The sequence below is a fragment of the Haliotis cracherodii genome, unplaced genomic scaffold (assembly GCF_022045235.1).
Source record: "Haliotis cracherodii isolate W230 unplaced genomic scaffold, xgHalCrac1.p SCAF_47, whole genome shotgun sequence".
Classification (NCBI taxonomy): domain Eukaryota; kingdom Metazoa; phylum Mollusca; class Gastropoda; order Lepetellida; family Haliotidae; genus Haliotis; species Haliotis cracherodii.
In genome coordinates, this window is record NW_027266305.1 from 136,271 (window position 1) to 152,674 (window position 16,404).

The window sequence follows — 16,404 nt, forward strand, 5'->3', positions numbered from 1 at the left end:
GTGTGTCCTGTTTCATACAGTGGGTTCTCTTTGTGTCCTGTTTCATACAGTGGGTGCTTTTTTTTTGTCATGTTTCATACAGTGGGTGCTCTTTGTGTCCTGTTTCATACAGTGGGTGCTCATTGCTTGTTTGTGAAAGCTGCTCTACTTGGTCTTGATTGACTCATTCATTGACGTGTTTGTTGTCATGGTTAATGATTGACATGGTTGATTGATGTGCTTATTCAGCAGGAGTCTGCTGTGTCTTTGCTGCAAGCCAGTCGATGTCTCCCTGTGCTTGAATGATCTTAGGTGGAACTACAGGGTTTTGTTTCAACTAGTGCGAGCACACTAACAGAGGGATGGGTTTGTTCACCTTGTTTGAAGCTAGTGCTGTAGTCATGGTTGCAGGTTGAATATATTGATATAACTTTACCCAAATCAAAATCTTCCTACGTAGCTTGGACTTGGAGGTTAGTTGGCTGTTCTTTCTGAGCATTTTAAATACTGTCAACTTCCATGTCACGCGTGTGTCCTGTGTCAGGTTTGGTAGATGAAAGCTTTTCATGTGTATATATTATCAAATTTTATTTGCCAAGTTCTAACTGATTACCCATGTGCAAGATGTGGTTTCAACACTTGGAAAGAAACTTACATCCTTTTCGATACTCACTATAACTCTTTGTATGCTTTAGGGATTTATTTTGAGATAAATATGTGACAGATATCCCCCTGTTCGCTCTCCTAAACATGTGAGCCAACTTGTGATATCAAGGCTTTTGTTTGCTCTGCTGGTTTGCCAAGTTATTTTCGATGTTTAATATGAGTCTAATAATAGACTGTTAGATATATCCCAGCTCCTCTTCTATTAATACTGCTGACATTGACGGATCATGTCATGAGGCAGGGAGGAAGGCCTCCTTGTGGAGTTAAACACTGCAATGTATTAAATAGGAATTAGGATCATGCCTTGGTACATATTTTGTTGCTATTGCATTTATTAGGATTGTTACAACAAATTTCTTGTTTCTCTTCTTTGATCTGCCCAAGCCTGATACTACCAATTTCTTTCCCCCCTCCCTCTCTCTCTCTCTCTCACACACACACACACACACACACACACACACACACACACACACATACATGTACGCACACACGCACACACACACATCCCTGTAAACAAAACACACACATCACACACAGACATCCCTGAAACCAAACACACACACACACACACATCCCTGTAAACAAAACACACATTCCTGTAAACAATACCCACACATCCCTGTAAACAATACCCACACATCCCTGTAAACAAACACACACATCACACACATCCCTGTAAACAAAACACACATCGCACACACACATCCCTGTAAACAAAACACACACACACATCACACACACACATCCCTGTAAACAAAACACACATCACACACACACATCCCTGTAAACCAAACACACACACACATCACACACACACATCCCTGTAAACAAAACACACACATCACACACACATCCCTGTAAACAAAACACACATCACACACACACATCCCTGTAAACAAAACACACATCACACACACATCCCTGTAAACAAAACACACATCACACACACACATCCCTGTAAACAAAACACACATCACACACACACATCCCTGTAAACAAAACACACATCACACACACACATCCCTGTAAACAAAACACACATCACACACACACATCCCTGTAAACAAAACACACACATCACACACACATCCCTGTAAACAAAACACACATCACACACACACATCCCTGTAAACCAAACACACACACACATCACACACACACATCCCTGTAAACAAAACACACACATCACACACACATCCCTGTAAACAAAACACACATCACACACACACATCCCTGTAAACAAAACACACATCACACACACATCCCTGTAAACAAAACACACATCACACACACACATCCCTGTAAACAAAACACACATCACACACACACATCCCTGTAAACAAAACACACATCACACACACACATCCCTGTAAACAAAACACACATCACACACACACATCCCTGTAAACAAAACACACACATCACACACACATCCCTGTAAACAAAACACACAACACACACACTCACACACACACACAGTCAGGAATTCAACTCAAGTTCTGATTCCACTTTCACTCACTCAAAACAATTATTTATTGTGTATCCCAATTACATTAATGAACCTCCCATATAATACATACAATAGGAATAGGAGCATTTATCATGTGTAGATGTACCGCACAGTCGAACCATGGATACTGTCATATAGTTTGTTACCTAGAAAAACACCCCAAAAACTTACTACTCCTTCCCACCCAGTTAGTTTGGAGAAGTCATGAAATACAGGAATATTATTTCACCTGTCTTTAGAAAAGGGTGTTCCTGTGATCTGTGAACACAACTGTTTTATTTTGACAACTACCTGAAAAGAACAGTTATTGTTATGCAACTGATTAAGATTGAAGACAATATGTTGTTGACACTGACACGGCACTTGACGAGAGGCCAGTGCCTCAGTTGACAGTGTGTGAGCCGACTGACCTTTGACCTAGGGTGTGAACAAGCGGTTCAGATTGGACAAGCCTTAGCAAACAGGAACAATTCAGTATTTGGGTTTTGAGGGGCCTGTCAAAAGATTGATGAAAAAAGTAAAACTTCATATCTCTCAACTGTCCCTCTTATAGAATATTTCATATACTTTTGTATTTTAATATTCTTTTTCCATGTTAACAGTGGAAACTTTCCACTTGTGGAAAGCACTGATTTCCTGTCTTGAGTGTTGCCATACAATTTCCAAAACCTTGAACAAGTTAATCATAGGCTATGGTTGAGTTGAAATTGTGTCATGTTTCCATACATTGCCAGCCGTCTAAAATCTTTTACAACACATAGCATTAGGAATGTCATTTTGATTCACTCATGTGCAGCTTTTATACATACTTCCAGATTTTATGTAGCATATTTGGAAGAAATTGAAATAAAGACATGCATTTTTTGTTGCTCTTCTTATGACAATGGCTCACATAAAAGATGGCTAACTAAAAGACTTGTCAGTACATGAGGCATCCTGATTATAATACAGTGCAGGTGGAGAACTAATATTATTATTGTTATTATCAGCCTACATTATTGTTGTTGTTGTATACTTACTATGTTTTCCTCTGTTCCAGGTGCAATTTCTAAAGTGTGACTGACCCGCGACAATCTCCGCCCCTCACAATGGCATCCCCAACCCCATCTCAGAGCGACACGCTCACAACAGCCTCCAACTCCTCGGACAGTGAGATGGAGTCAGCTGGACTCAACACGCGCTGCAGCCTCTGTAACGACACGTTCTCCATGCCCAAGGTGCTCAGCTGCTTCCATACCTTTTGTCAGCCATGTCTAGAAAAGATTCAAGACGAAACGGACAAAGTCACATGTCCCGAGTGTCACTTCGATACATATCTCGGGGCCGAGGGACTCACAGGACTCAAGCAGGATTACGCAGTAAGCAACATTCTGGAGACTTCGGCCCTAGACCCAAGTGCCTTGCATTGCACAGGATGCAAAAGCAAAGAAACAAATGCTGTTGCACGCTGTTTTGACTGTGCTAACTTCCTATGTGCAAACTGCGTGATGGCTCACCAGTTCATGCACTGTTTTGAAGGACATCGAGTTGTGAGCTTGGGAGACCTACAAATGAATAAGGAGGAGGGGTCCAAGTCTGACAAGCCAGTCAGCTGTCCCAAACACAAGAATGATGTGCTCAAGTTCTACTGCAAGACATGTGCCCAGCCAATCTGCAAGGAATGCACAGTATTTGACCACGGCCGGGGCCACGAATGTCAGTTCCTTATGGATGTAGCAGACAAACAAATAGACATGTTGCGCCACCTAGAGGGCGATGCCAGAAGCAAAGTGGGAGATCTGCGACTTTCGGCCAAAGGAATCGAGCACATCTCAGCAACTCTACAGTCCCAGTACCACAAGGCCCAGAACGACATCAATGACACGTACAACTTTTACCGGGCAATGCTGGAGGAGCGAAAGACTGAGGCGCTGAAGGAGCTGGACCAGGCCTTCAACACCAAGCAGGTTGGAATCAGCACCCTGGCACAGAAGATTCAAGAAAGTGTGGAGAAGCTGTACCAAGGCGTAGAGTTCATTGACAAGCTCCTGAAACACGCCTCCATCACCGAGGCTTTGCTGCTGAAAAACTTTGTAGAACAGAGGTTCCAGAACATGTTTAACTTCCTTCCAGACCTCAACAACCAGGGTTATTTTGAGATCGAGTTCGTCTCCAACTTCCAGGCAATTCAGGCAGGCGTGCGCAATACATTTGGATATGTGAGACAGGGAAACGAGGCATTACAAACACAGAAACCTCAGCCAATTGCTCGCCCGACTACCAACGGTTTCATTCCGACAACGTCCAGTCTGAGCAATGGTCATATATTTGATCAAGTGGACACTGTTAACCTTGCCAAAGACTTTGGGAGCCCAGGTCTTATCTTTCCTCCCAATGACAGCAACCAGTACGAGAAGTGGTCCAGTGGCCTTGACATTCTCTCGAATGGCATTGATGTGTTCTCACCTTCTGCCGACCCAATAAATGACCTCACATCGAAACTCATCAGTTCAAGCATCTACCCACCAAAGTCCCAGATCAGACGACAGAAGATGATCTATCACTGTAGGTTCGGGGAGTTTGGAGTCCTGGAGGGCCAGTTCACCGAACCAAGTGGGGTTGCTGTCAACGCCCAGAATGACATCATCGTTGCTGACACCAATAATCACCGAATCCAAATCTTTGACAAGGAAGGCAGGTTTAAGTTCCAGTTTGGAGAGTGTGGAAAGCGTGATGGGCAACTGCTTTACCCAAATCGAGTGTCAGTCGTCCGATCATCTGGGGACATCATTGTCACAGAGCGCAGTCCTACACACCAAATCCAGATCTACAACCAGTATGGTCAGTTTGTGCGCAAGTTCGGTGCCAACGTGCTGCAGCACCCACGAGGGGTTACCGTCGACAACAAAGGCAGGATCATCATCGTAGAGTGCAAGGTGATGAGGGTCATTATCTTTGACCAGTTCGGTAATGTCCTCAACAAATTCGGTTGCTCCAAGCACCTTCAGTTCCCCAACAGCGTTGTCGTCAACGACAAGGAAGAAATCTTCATCAGCGACAACCGCGCCCACTGTGTCAAGGTCTTCAACTACCAGGGTGTATTTCTGCGTCAGATCGGCGGAGAGGGTGTCACCAACTACCCCATCGGCGTGGGCATTAACTCTGCAGGAGAGGTTCTCGTGGCTGACAATCACAATAATTTCAACTTGACCATCTTCACGCAGGAAGGCCAACTCATCAATGCCCTTGAATCCAAGGTCAAACATGCTCAGTGCTTTGACGTTGCTCTGATGGACGACGGTTCAGTCGTTCTTGCCAGTAAAGATTACAAGCTATACATCTACAAATACATGTAATGTTACCGTGGTTACCACCTGCATATTCCTAGGTGTACACTGTAATCAATTGCAGGCTCTATTTTATATGTAATTACAAGCTGTTACAATAGTAAGGGGAAAAATCTTTGTGATCTGCAATTTTTTACACTGTGCATGGATTTGTGTTTTGTATGTTACTGTCAGTTGCCTGGAATTGTCTCATAATCACATTGTAATTGGATTAATGGCAGTCTGTCAAATGGCTGTGCCAGTGTACCAGAAATTACTGACTGTTACGCTTCCGAAGACTAGTCAACTCACACTTAGATATTTTGTTTCCGAATCGAGAAGCACTCGGTACATACGAAGGTTCACATTTTCGTTTAATTTAACAATATAACTCCTTGTCAGTATTTAAACTTCGTTGTTCTCCACTGTTATTCATATGCTTAATTTAATTTTCGTTGATAAAAAAAATCCACAATCCTTGTCAGCATCAAAAGCCTCGTCTTTAATATACAAAATGTGATATAGTTAGCCGATCGTTGTGGCTTAGAAGCATATTGTCGTTTTTCTGCAGATTATTTAAAATCAGCTGTGTTTTTTTTAAAACTAAGTTATTTGATTGTAGTTTTGCATGGTGTTAGGCCGCAAGGTCATGCTTTAGTTATTTATCAATATTTTCTTTTGTTTATTTGCATTGTTGACAATTTTGTACTTTACTCCCACCATTGTTCAAAGTAACAATTGATATTTATACAGTGATTAGACCTACCTCTTTGTAAAGTTGAAATTGGAGAAATTTGGAAATTCAAAAAGTATCACACCTGACATCTCCACTGCAATCAAAACTTGTTTATTCTCAATGTTTGCCCGTAGGATTTCATAGATCAGCCCAGGATTTCTCGCCTTAATGAATCTCTAGGACGAAGAGGGAGTTTGTAAACATGGTGGCTTGGGGGTAAGGAGGGGAAATCGGCATCTGCATAGTTGGACCAAGTTTCCTGGTTGGAGACAGTGCCCTATTGACAAACGTTCTGCAGTGGGTCGGTCCTAACAGCTTTCCAAAGGGGCAAGGCTTATTCACTGTTTATTGTATAGAGGTGCGACGATTCACAAATGCATCAATGCATCATTTTATTTAATTTCAGTAGACAGTGTCCTAGTATCCTATACAAATAGGAGTTTCTGGCAACGTCTTTGTCACCTGGTGTTGGGTATAGCCACGGATCTCAGGGTTGTCTGATGCTGTGGGTACTGTTGAAACTATAGATTTGGCCAGATGCTGTTTCTTTGATTGAATACAATGAAACAGTTGATGCTGCAAGAATCGTCTTGACTCTATTGTCTGTGCTACCTCACTAAGTTGCAATATAGCTTGTTACAAAGTGGAATTGTGGTATATGCAAATGAATGTGTTGTTTGTAATGTCGGATATGGCCGCGTACAGCGGTCGCACATTCACTAGACGCCCCTGCCCTCTGCCCCCTCCTCCACAGAGGTGGGAAATATGTCGTTTTATTTCGTTATTGTTGGATCTCAGCTGCCGCTGCTAACTCTGACAAATTCTGAACTGTTATTTCAGTCGTCACACATGTTCCCATCATAGTATCGTAAAATTTAGTTATTTGAGCAACTAACCAAAGCCATTGCACAACATGCTAAGATGTCCGACATTCCAGCGCTTGTTGACCATAATGTTTCTCAGATCACGGACGAGGGCGTCTAGTGACAAGTTCTCTTTATTCAAGCCAGTAATTTTCTGGCTGTAGAAATGTTTTGTAGTGGCATTTTTGAAACGTGTGATATTGTCGCTGTTTCGTTTATTTTGTACGACAGCAGTATTTGAAGATGATGTAAAGGGAGGCAACTCTGTAGTGAGATGAAAGGTTGCAACACTGCTGAGATTTTCCCCCAGAAATGATTGGCCAAAAGTCATTTGTCTCCATGGTGAGTGCAATCAGCCAATCAACTGTTGCCTGAAAGGTGATTGGCTTAGAAGTTGTTTCTGTCCAGGTTTTTATTGGTTGGTTGTTCCCAGTCACATGCTCTTCAGAGAAAGGGCATTGCTTAATCATTTTAACAGCCTTAAAAGTTTTCTATATGTAAAAATTAAAAAAAAAAAAAAAAAATCCATGCATGATGCATCATTTTGTTACAGAGACCAGCCTTAAAGCTAATGACTCCATAATCCGTGTATTCCCCACAGTATACTGATTGCTCACCGTTTGAAATTCCATTTCCTTACAGTTTGAGGAAAGACTTATTTTTCTAATTTGCTGTTGAGTGTTTAGCATACATATATGGTTGTGTTCCTAGAGCAATGGTTGACAGTCTTCCTATATTTTCAGCCTTGTGCACAAACTTTTCTATGTAGTCGTACTTGTTGTTAGAGTTGAGATATGCACCATTGCAGTTGGCCATATATATACTATTGTTCAATATGTTTTTTCAAAGATGAATGTTTGATAATCTGCTAAATATGTATTTTTACAGATTTTCGTGTCACGAAAAATTGAGCATTGATGAAATTATTTTCAAGAAGATATTTAAAAAATACAAAAAAAAATATATAGTAATGGTGCTTGTGAGTGATCAGCTGTTTCCAAAATGTCTTTGCCTCAATAACACCATATTATGCAATTTTTATGCAGTCTCTTGTACAACTGTTAGTTTAGGTTTGATAGCTACAGTGTGTGTGTGAGACGACGAATCGTGCAAGCCATCACTGTTATATGGTTTATATCAGCGGTTGTGTCACATGAGCTTACCATGTTGAAGAGGGACTGACCGGGCTTCTTGTAGCGAATGAAGTTCACTATCGTGGTGGTGCCGTCAACGGATACTCTGATGGAACCATTTTTGTTATATGGCTACAGTTAAGTCTGTATTGTCACCAGTGCTAGGGTGCTGATGGGTTTTGCCCCTCCCCAAACCAGCTCGCTCCTTTCTTTGTTAACCACCTATGGTCCAAGATGGTTTGATTGGACATCCTAGAATACTCTAAGCCCGAAACCAAATTGTTGGGAGCCAGTGGTTCAAACGGTAGTTATTTTTTTTCATGTTGCCAAAAAGTAACGGCATCGTTTGATTTATCGTTAATATTGTTCATTGAACAAATACTGATGTTTGTGTGTTGAAACACTGTATTAATCTTGTTTTTTTCTGTCCGTCAAATTTATAAAGATGCATTTCTGATCATACAGGTAAAAAGTATTGTTACAAATCCCCCTAACCCATCAGAACTCTGATCAACTATTTTTCATATACGTCTCATGAATGACTGTGGTGTCTGAGTCAATGTAATGTACAGTTCGTATAGAGGCAATGTTGTTTTTTTTTATATTAACCCCTAAGTGCTAAAACGCTATGGAGCTCCCTTTTGGATCCGGTAACTGTTAACATAGCACTTATGGGGTTAATTTATTGATACTAGTTCATCATTAACCCATGCTGTTTCATTTTCCATTAACACAACATATCCTTACCCCTTGTTGACCTCCCAAGGGTTAAGCATCAGATACATTGTTGATTATATTGTCAAGTTAGCATAGTGGAACATTACATATCCCAACACAGATCTAAACATACTAAGATCATGACACTCATCCAGCTCATTAATCATTATTTTCTGTTAATTATTACTTATTATTTTGTCAGGTGGTAGTTACTTTCTCTGTTTCATAGGATGTTCTATCTATGGAAATGTTATTTACTTAAAGATTATTATTTAAGATATGTTGACCCTCATTGTCAAATTTATGGCTAGGTTCACCTCAGTACTCTTGTCATTGACCTATTGTTATCAAATTTGATTAATCGATCTCATATTTGTACTTATTTAATACCTGGTAAATTAATCAAATCTGCTTCATATTTATTCTCCAAATGCAATATCCCCAATGTCATACACATGATTCATGGTAAGGAACTATTACTAGTAGTAATACCATGTTTTGTAGATCTCACTCTCGAGTTCATCAGTCAGTGCTGAATGTTGAAAATGTTTATGGAAAAGAAACTAATGCTACATCCTCTCATGATCATCATGGATTTAAATATGTAGTTATTTCTTGTTATCGCTCTGTTGATTTTGTCATCTTACCCAGTGCTATCATAGTCTCTGGTCATTGGCAATCGTCTGTACATTCCCCTGAGGGGCTGTCCCAAAACGTTCACATCCTTTTTCAAACGGAGCTTCGCTTCCTCTCCTGGTTATTTCCAGGTTACAAGCCGTCTAGCAGCAGCCACGTGCTTACTGGAACTTTTAGAAGAAAACAATTATTGCTAACATTCTGCTCTTGGTGGACTCGTTCTTTTGTGTTGAGCCATAATTTGACTTGTGAACACTTGAAAGTTATGAGACAGCCCTGAATTCTATGCTGTTTGTTTACAACATCGAACTTTTAAGTATTCTTATATCACCTTGATATAGAAATTACAGATTCTTAATTCCATATCTTTGGGTAAAAAATCTTGTCGTGTTATATGAATTTGATGATCAGAATATCATCTTGAAAAGGCATTATGGTTTGACTCATTTCTAAGTTGTTTTTTACTGTTATTTAAGTACCAATATCTCACTTTTCATATTAATTGGCCATTTTGATTCGTCCATGATTTTAACAGGGTAGAACAGCAGAATTTGATGTCAAATCTGTGTATCCTTTTTGCCAAGATTTCAAAACCACTATATACAGACACAAGTCCAATGTTACTTTTTCCAAATTTTCCTGATAGTATTGAATAAAATGCTCATTCTATGTCAAGAGATTTATTAATTTGCTTACATTTTTTGCTTGATTTTTTTATTCTCATTACCATAGTTTCAAACTACGACCATGACAAGATGAACGTTGCTACATATCAGTTGTTACGTTGCTTTTGTTTGTTTTTTCTGGCACCCAGTGCTACGTGACGTTGTTGAGTGCCATTAGTCAAAATAACAGCTTATTGTCAAAATCAGCAATAAATTTAAAACAAATGAAATAACTTACAGTGGAGGCGTTGCCATCATAGATCATCTGGGGTTTGTTATAATTTTTTACAAATATGCAAATGACATGGGTCAGAGTTCATGACCTCGAAATAGAGTACATCATCAGTCACCTTTTTTTCAACAGATGATTTTTTTATATTTTCTGTGAGTTATGGTTAATGAAACGTCAAATTCTAGAATGATTGGTGCATCAATATGCTGTTATTAAATATTACAATAAATAACATGCCAGTTATGAAGAGCTTTATTTTCACACTCACTAAGACTGTTTATTGTTGACAGACCACCTGTTTTCCATGTAGTGAGGTGTCGTTTTGATATTTCGATTTCTTGTCAGATATTACATTAACCAGCAATCGAGGGGCCTTTGTTTCACAGGAAATCAAAAAAATACCTGCCAAAATGTTTATTTGTGTGTGCTTAATGTTAGGTAGCCGTCGCAAATTCTATATTATATATTATATATATCTAGTTTAGGATCACTAGTTGAATATGTATCTGTTATAAGTTTGAACATATTGGAATATTTGAAATTTATCATGTTAAATGTTGCAATTGTTATTTCACAGCTTCATTCCAAGGGAGATAACCCGCCTCTCTTCCAAATGCCACTATTGGAAGGAGTGGGTCGGACCCCCTGAATCTGCTATGCTTTGAATGCTTTCAATGTTGTGCCGTTTCCATTTCCTGTTGACACTGTTATATACATTAGCCTGTTTCTAGCATCAATGTGGGAAGTATTACACTGGCCTGTTTAAAAGCTGCCATATAGTCAGACGCCATTTTTACCACGTATATATACTTACATATACCCAGAGGATGGAGTGTCGTGGCTCACTATTTGTGATTGGTTTTGAACCTTGTTTAGAGTTGTCTGCCCTTTGGTAGCATTAACTTGTACAAAATTTTACCACTTTGTAAATTGTTAAAAAAACAAACGGAATGAATTTTCTACCGTTTCAGTCTAGGTTTTTTGCAGATATTTTTGACAGCGTTTACATCCCTGTAAGCTATTTTGACAACACTAATTAACCGAGGAGCGACACGTAGAGTCCCAGTGTTTTTACTCTTAAGCAGTGTGGAGTGGGTTTCGTTACACCAGCCATACTTTCAACATATGCAATTTTGTATGATGCTCAGTTATATGGGAGAGAATTGTGGGTATGGGGTGACCTTGAAACGTGTATCGTTAGCTTGTAATTACCAGGAGTGAAGTGGATCTGATTTTGTCCTATTTCTATGTCCTCAAATGCATAAAGCCTTTTACTAATGTTCTTTACATCAGTTGATCTTAGCTGCAGGCCTTGACGTTGAGTTTTTACTTGTAACCTTCAAAAGTTTGAATTTTCATATTTTGTTATTAGAATTAGTGTGTGTGTGTGTGTTTTGTTGTCTTTTACCTGTAAATAAGTTAAAATTATTGGTATGTTTTTGTCAGCTATAGTTTATATAAAGTTAGTTACACCTATTCCCAATGTGGTGGCCATAGTGTTTTCAATATCCTTAGTGTAATTCATGTTCTCCATTTAGTGGTAGCAAGTCCAGTGCAGTTTTGGGGGAGGGCTAATCAACAGTTGTTTGGAAGACGTTACACGTGACTTCTAATAACTGTCATCTCCAGCCTCCATCACAAGATGGGGTGTCGAAAACCGAACATGTTTGATTCCATATCCTCTTTCCGCATTTCAAGCAAAGCAAATCAAAATCTCGCAAGTTGATTGTTAAATGTGTAAAGTATACAGGTTTAAAATCTAGTCACTGATTTAAGGATAAGTTTGCGGTAGACCTATGTTGTAGGTTCTATTGAGTGTTGTTTGTTACGTTCTTGCTCAACCCCCGTGCAATAACTGAAGTCTCCCAGGGTAACATGCATTTCCTTCGGTTGTATCTCTGTAACCCCACGGTATTACCTCCCCTTGATTAAGTTCACATGCTACCAATTATTATTTCATGCTTCCTTGACACATTTTCAGTTGTTATATGATACATATTATCATTAAGTCTTAACTGAACTTTCTGGTAGGTGCTTCGCTGAAGACACTTCCACTGTTTCCTCTTGAAGATTTTTTTTATTATTTCTATTCCATGGTGATAATTCTGAGAGTGATGCTAGTCTCTCTGTTGACTAAACCATTCCATTCTCTGCATTTCTGTCACTGCTGTTAAACAAGATCTGTTCTTCCTGTGATGCTTCGTCTCCTATTTCTTGCCATTGTAATCCACTTGACAGACGGGAGCTAACTCTCGCGTCAACTGTATGTAACAGGGTTTATGTAGATTCAAACTCTAAGTAGTGTTTGAAGGATCTTTCCACATCTTGTTCTTGTTATATTTTGAAAATATTTTTACCAATACTCAAGTACTTCGACAACCAATGGGGACACAGGCCTGATTTATGACAGGTCTCAACATAACTGCACTGGATTTCTACCATGTATTTTTTGAAGTTAACAAATTCTATAATTTATGTTAATTTTTGTCGTTTTCTACATGTATATCGCTTCTGTAGATGGTATGTCTTTCTCGTTATATGGCACTCTACATCCTCAATATTAGTGATACTCAGTTTATTGATGAAAATTTACCCTCTTTAAGGTCACAAGCTTTAACCAGGGGGTAAATCTTCAGTTTCATTTTGAATACATTAACTATCCTTCACGTCAGCATTTTCAAGATGGCTGCCATGCCTGTGACATGTGATCAGGTCAACAGCATTGTGCCTTCTTATTGGGTGCTTCCTCATGTTGAGGACAAAGGTCAAGGTTAGTGAAGTAGAACTCGATAACTGATTCTGTGACTTAAGATGTACTTGCATCATGTCAGACCCAATCTCAGTACTAATTATGCCTCTTGCCTGCCCATTGGTCTAGACCAGCCAAAGTCCCACGAATGGTTCTCCTCTTAGACAAGTCCCCATGGCAACTGCTCACCTGCCTCCTCAGAAAAGGGCAGGCATGTTACGAGAGTGCCAACATCATCAAAGTGTCAACGTACCACATGGCAGCCATCTTGACTTTTCTCGGTATTCAAAATGTTTTTTTTGTCCCTGCTTCTCTTAGAAGCAATGTATACATATTATTCCAAGTAATTTACTTAAGTTATTCCCACCATAGTATGCCAGTATCCATGTTGTGCCATTTAGCCAGAAAGATGACTGTTTTCCAAGTTTTCAGCATAATACACTGTGAAAGTTTTCCATTGTTTGGACCAGTTTACTGTCGGCCATTTCAGGTGACTCTTGCGATCACATTCCACAACACCAGTGTAGGCTATGAACAAACTGCTACAGTCCCACCACCGGTAGCCAACTCCTGCCAAATTCACTTCCTAGAGTTGTAAGTTGCCATGACAACAGAAGTGGTTAGTGCAGAGGAATATGGAACTATTTTGCAAAAACTTTGCATAAAAAAATTTAGAAATTTCTTTCAAATTGACATGAACACTTCAAATGTGTAAATAGTTTTAACTTTGCGTTTTTCAAAGTATATATTGTGATTTGCAACATTTTGAGATAAAGATCTCTTTTTAAAAATCATTTTCACAGCTTTACGTCTTAAGGTCACAGAGTTGCAGATAAACCACCATTATTCCACATCATGGCCATTTTCAGACATTGTGTTACCATGGTAACCCGCTTCCATTTGTTCTCTAGCATTTGTCTATTAGCCAACACAAAGGTGAACACATGACAGAACAATTTCCAGCATTTTGCAATTTTCTCAAGTTTCAAAACCAAAAAATCTCTGTAATTAACTATTTTCTTTCCAGTGTACACTACATTGTTCCTGTAAGTGGATTGAGTTTTCTTTTATTTGGAGCCAAGAGGAAATTGGTAAATGTTTGAAATTATCTGTGGTATTATTGCAACCTGAAGCCTTAACTACTCCAGAACAGTAACATCAGGAGTTCATTGTTATAAAACAGGTGCTTAATCTAATACAAAAATCTGTGCAAATTGACTTTAATGTTTGATTTTTGGCGAATTTATTCATATGTTAATTAGGTTAGATTTTGAAATTAATATTGTACTGCTGTCAAATGGCTATGACCATTTGGTATTGTATCGGCGTGGCGATGTCAGCCATATTGTTGTATGCTAAAGTCAGTAACCCCATGTACAAGCATGTGTGGGTGTGGCCATTGCCGGCTGTAATACCAATCATTGATATGCATTATTTTTACCAGTTTGTGTTTTGTCATTTCATAAATAAAGGTTTAACATGCCGAGGTAGTAGTTACTTTATTTTTCCCCACATAGTAAAAATTCACCTTGAAAATTAACCTTTGTACTTTTAACACGGAACCTTCCATATACAACCCTTATTTCAAATTAAATGGTAACGGGGTTTGGGAACATCTCGGAAAAGTATTTTCACCTTTGATGTGTCCAGCTTTATTTGGAACACAAACTGGAGAACGCAATTGGAAGGTGTGTTAGCACTGCAGGGGTTAAGTGTGTGTTACGCCCATGGATCTCATGCGATGAGACTTCATATCATAACAAAGCATTACTATTGTCGTCATTCTCCTACGTTTGTTAAGAGTGTAACTGAATGGTATTCAATAAAGTATTTTGTTGCTTCAGAGAGGTGTTATTGTATTTTGAACAATACGATCAAGATAACTCTGTTGAACAGAAGGAATTAGGACTGTCATCTTTCACTTGTAGCATGGATGCAGCGTTTCCTCCGTACCCTATGAAGGGGGTGGAGCCTCCGATGTTCTGTTTAAGAGGCGGAGTTACCACATGACACGTGCAGTTCATGCACACAAGACAGTTTCTCAAAGCAGCAGCTCATTTGGTCACATACAGTAAACTACGTTTATAATGAACTCGCTTATAACGAATTCGCTTATAACAAACTGACTGATTTAACAAACTTTTTTTTAGTCCTGACTATTTGTTGTGTAAATGCTGTATATATGCTTATAACGAACTACGGTTAACAAAAACTAGAATTAGTGATCCCTTTGAGTTCGTAATAACCATAGTTTACTGTAATGTCGAGTTTCTGGCTATGTGCTTTAGCTAGCTCGTGTAACAGTTCTTGTTTCCATTGTGAGCTATCAGTATGTACAGATGCAATAGCTGCAGCCTTATAGATTTATTAACAAATAGTGCCACAGGACTTTTGCTCACTTGTATATGTAGACAACAGTTCCAAACGTCTGCCTTAAAAGCCCATGTAACAGGCCGCTGTGATCATTAGTGCTGTTGAAATGGTTTCTACAACAATACCTAAAAGTTAATAAATTTCCACAAATGATTTTTTAGATTTCGAAACAATGTACAATTTATTGTATAACATCGTTGCATGACAGCAGTTAAATTAACTTCACAAAAAATTTCAACAACATTCTAAGGAGAAGGTTTCAAATACCATAAAAAAATTAAATTCTTTTACTGCAAAACAGACTTCACATACTCATGAACTAAACATGTCCTCATAAGGAGTAAAACACATGGTAGGTTTCAGCCTCCTGTCTGGCAAGTCCATGGGAGGCAGTCACAGCCAGAGCAGATATGGTGGAGCTGTGGCCATGAACAGCCTTTTCAATATAGCTGCTATGAGAATCAGATTCGAACCTCGTGAACAAAATGTTCCACCATTGTGGGATTAAGTATGTGAAGATTCAGTTTCATTGGTCCACTGGTTTCTGAGATGCTTACATACCACACCGACACTGACGGACAAGCAGGTCGTGACATAAACTTACTGACCCTACCTAAAAATGAAGGTTGGACCCACATGGGCTTCAATATCAGGATCCACATAGGCTTCAATATCAGGGTCCACATGGGCTTCAATATCAGGGTCCACATGGGCTTCAATATCAGGGTCCACAAGGGCTTCAATATACAGTCGCAGACGTAACGTGTACGCGAGACAGGGTGCGGTCAGCAGTACTCAGTGGAGCGCTTGATACTAATTAATTCAATCACCGTGGCTGTG

General features: G+C 39.3%; 1 protein-coding gene across 4 annotated transcripts in view; it reads left to right on the forward strand.

Annotated features, from left to right (window-relative positions):
- The window catches only part of LOC139441880 (protein brain tumor-like), a 38,079-nt gene extending 23,045 nt beyond the window's left edge, over positions 1-15,034 (forward strand). For all 4 annotated transcript variants that reach the window (XM_071222627.1, XM_071222630.1, XM_071222628.1 and 1 more), the window contains exon 2: positions 3,195-15,034. In XM_071222627.1, coding sequence (XP_071078728.1) covers positions 3,244-5,490 — 2,247 coding nt within the window. In that variant the 5' untranslated portion in view covers positions 3,195-3,243 and the 3' untranslated portion in view covers positions 5,491-15,034. The remainder of the gene's footprint in view (positions 1-3,194) is intronic.
- The last annotated feature ends 1,370 nt before the right edge of the window (positions 15,035-16,404 follow it).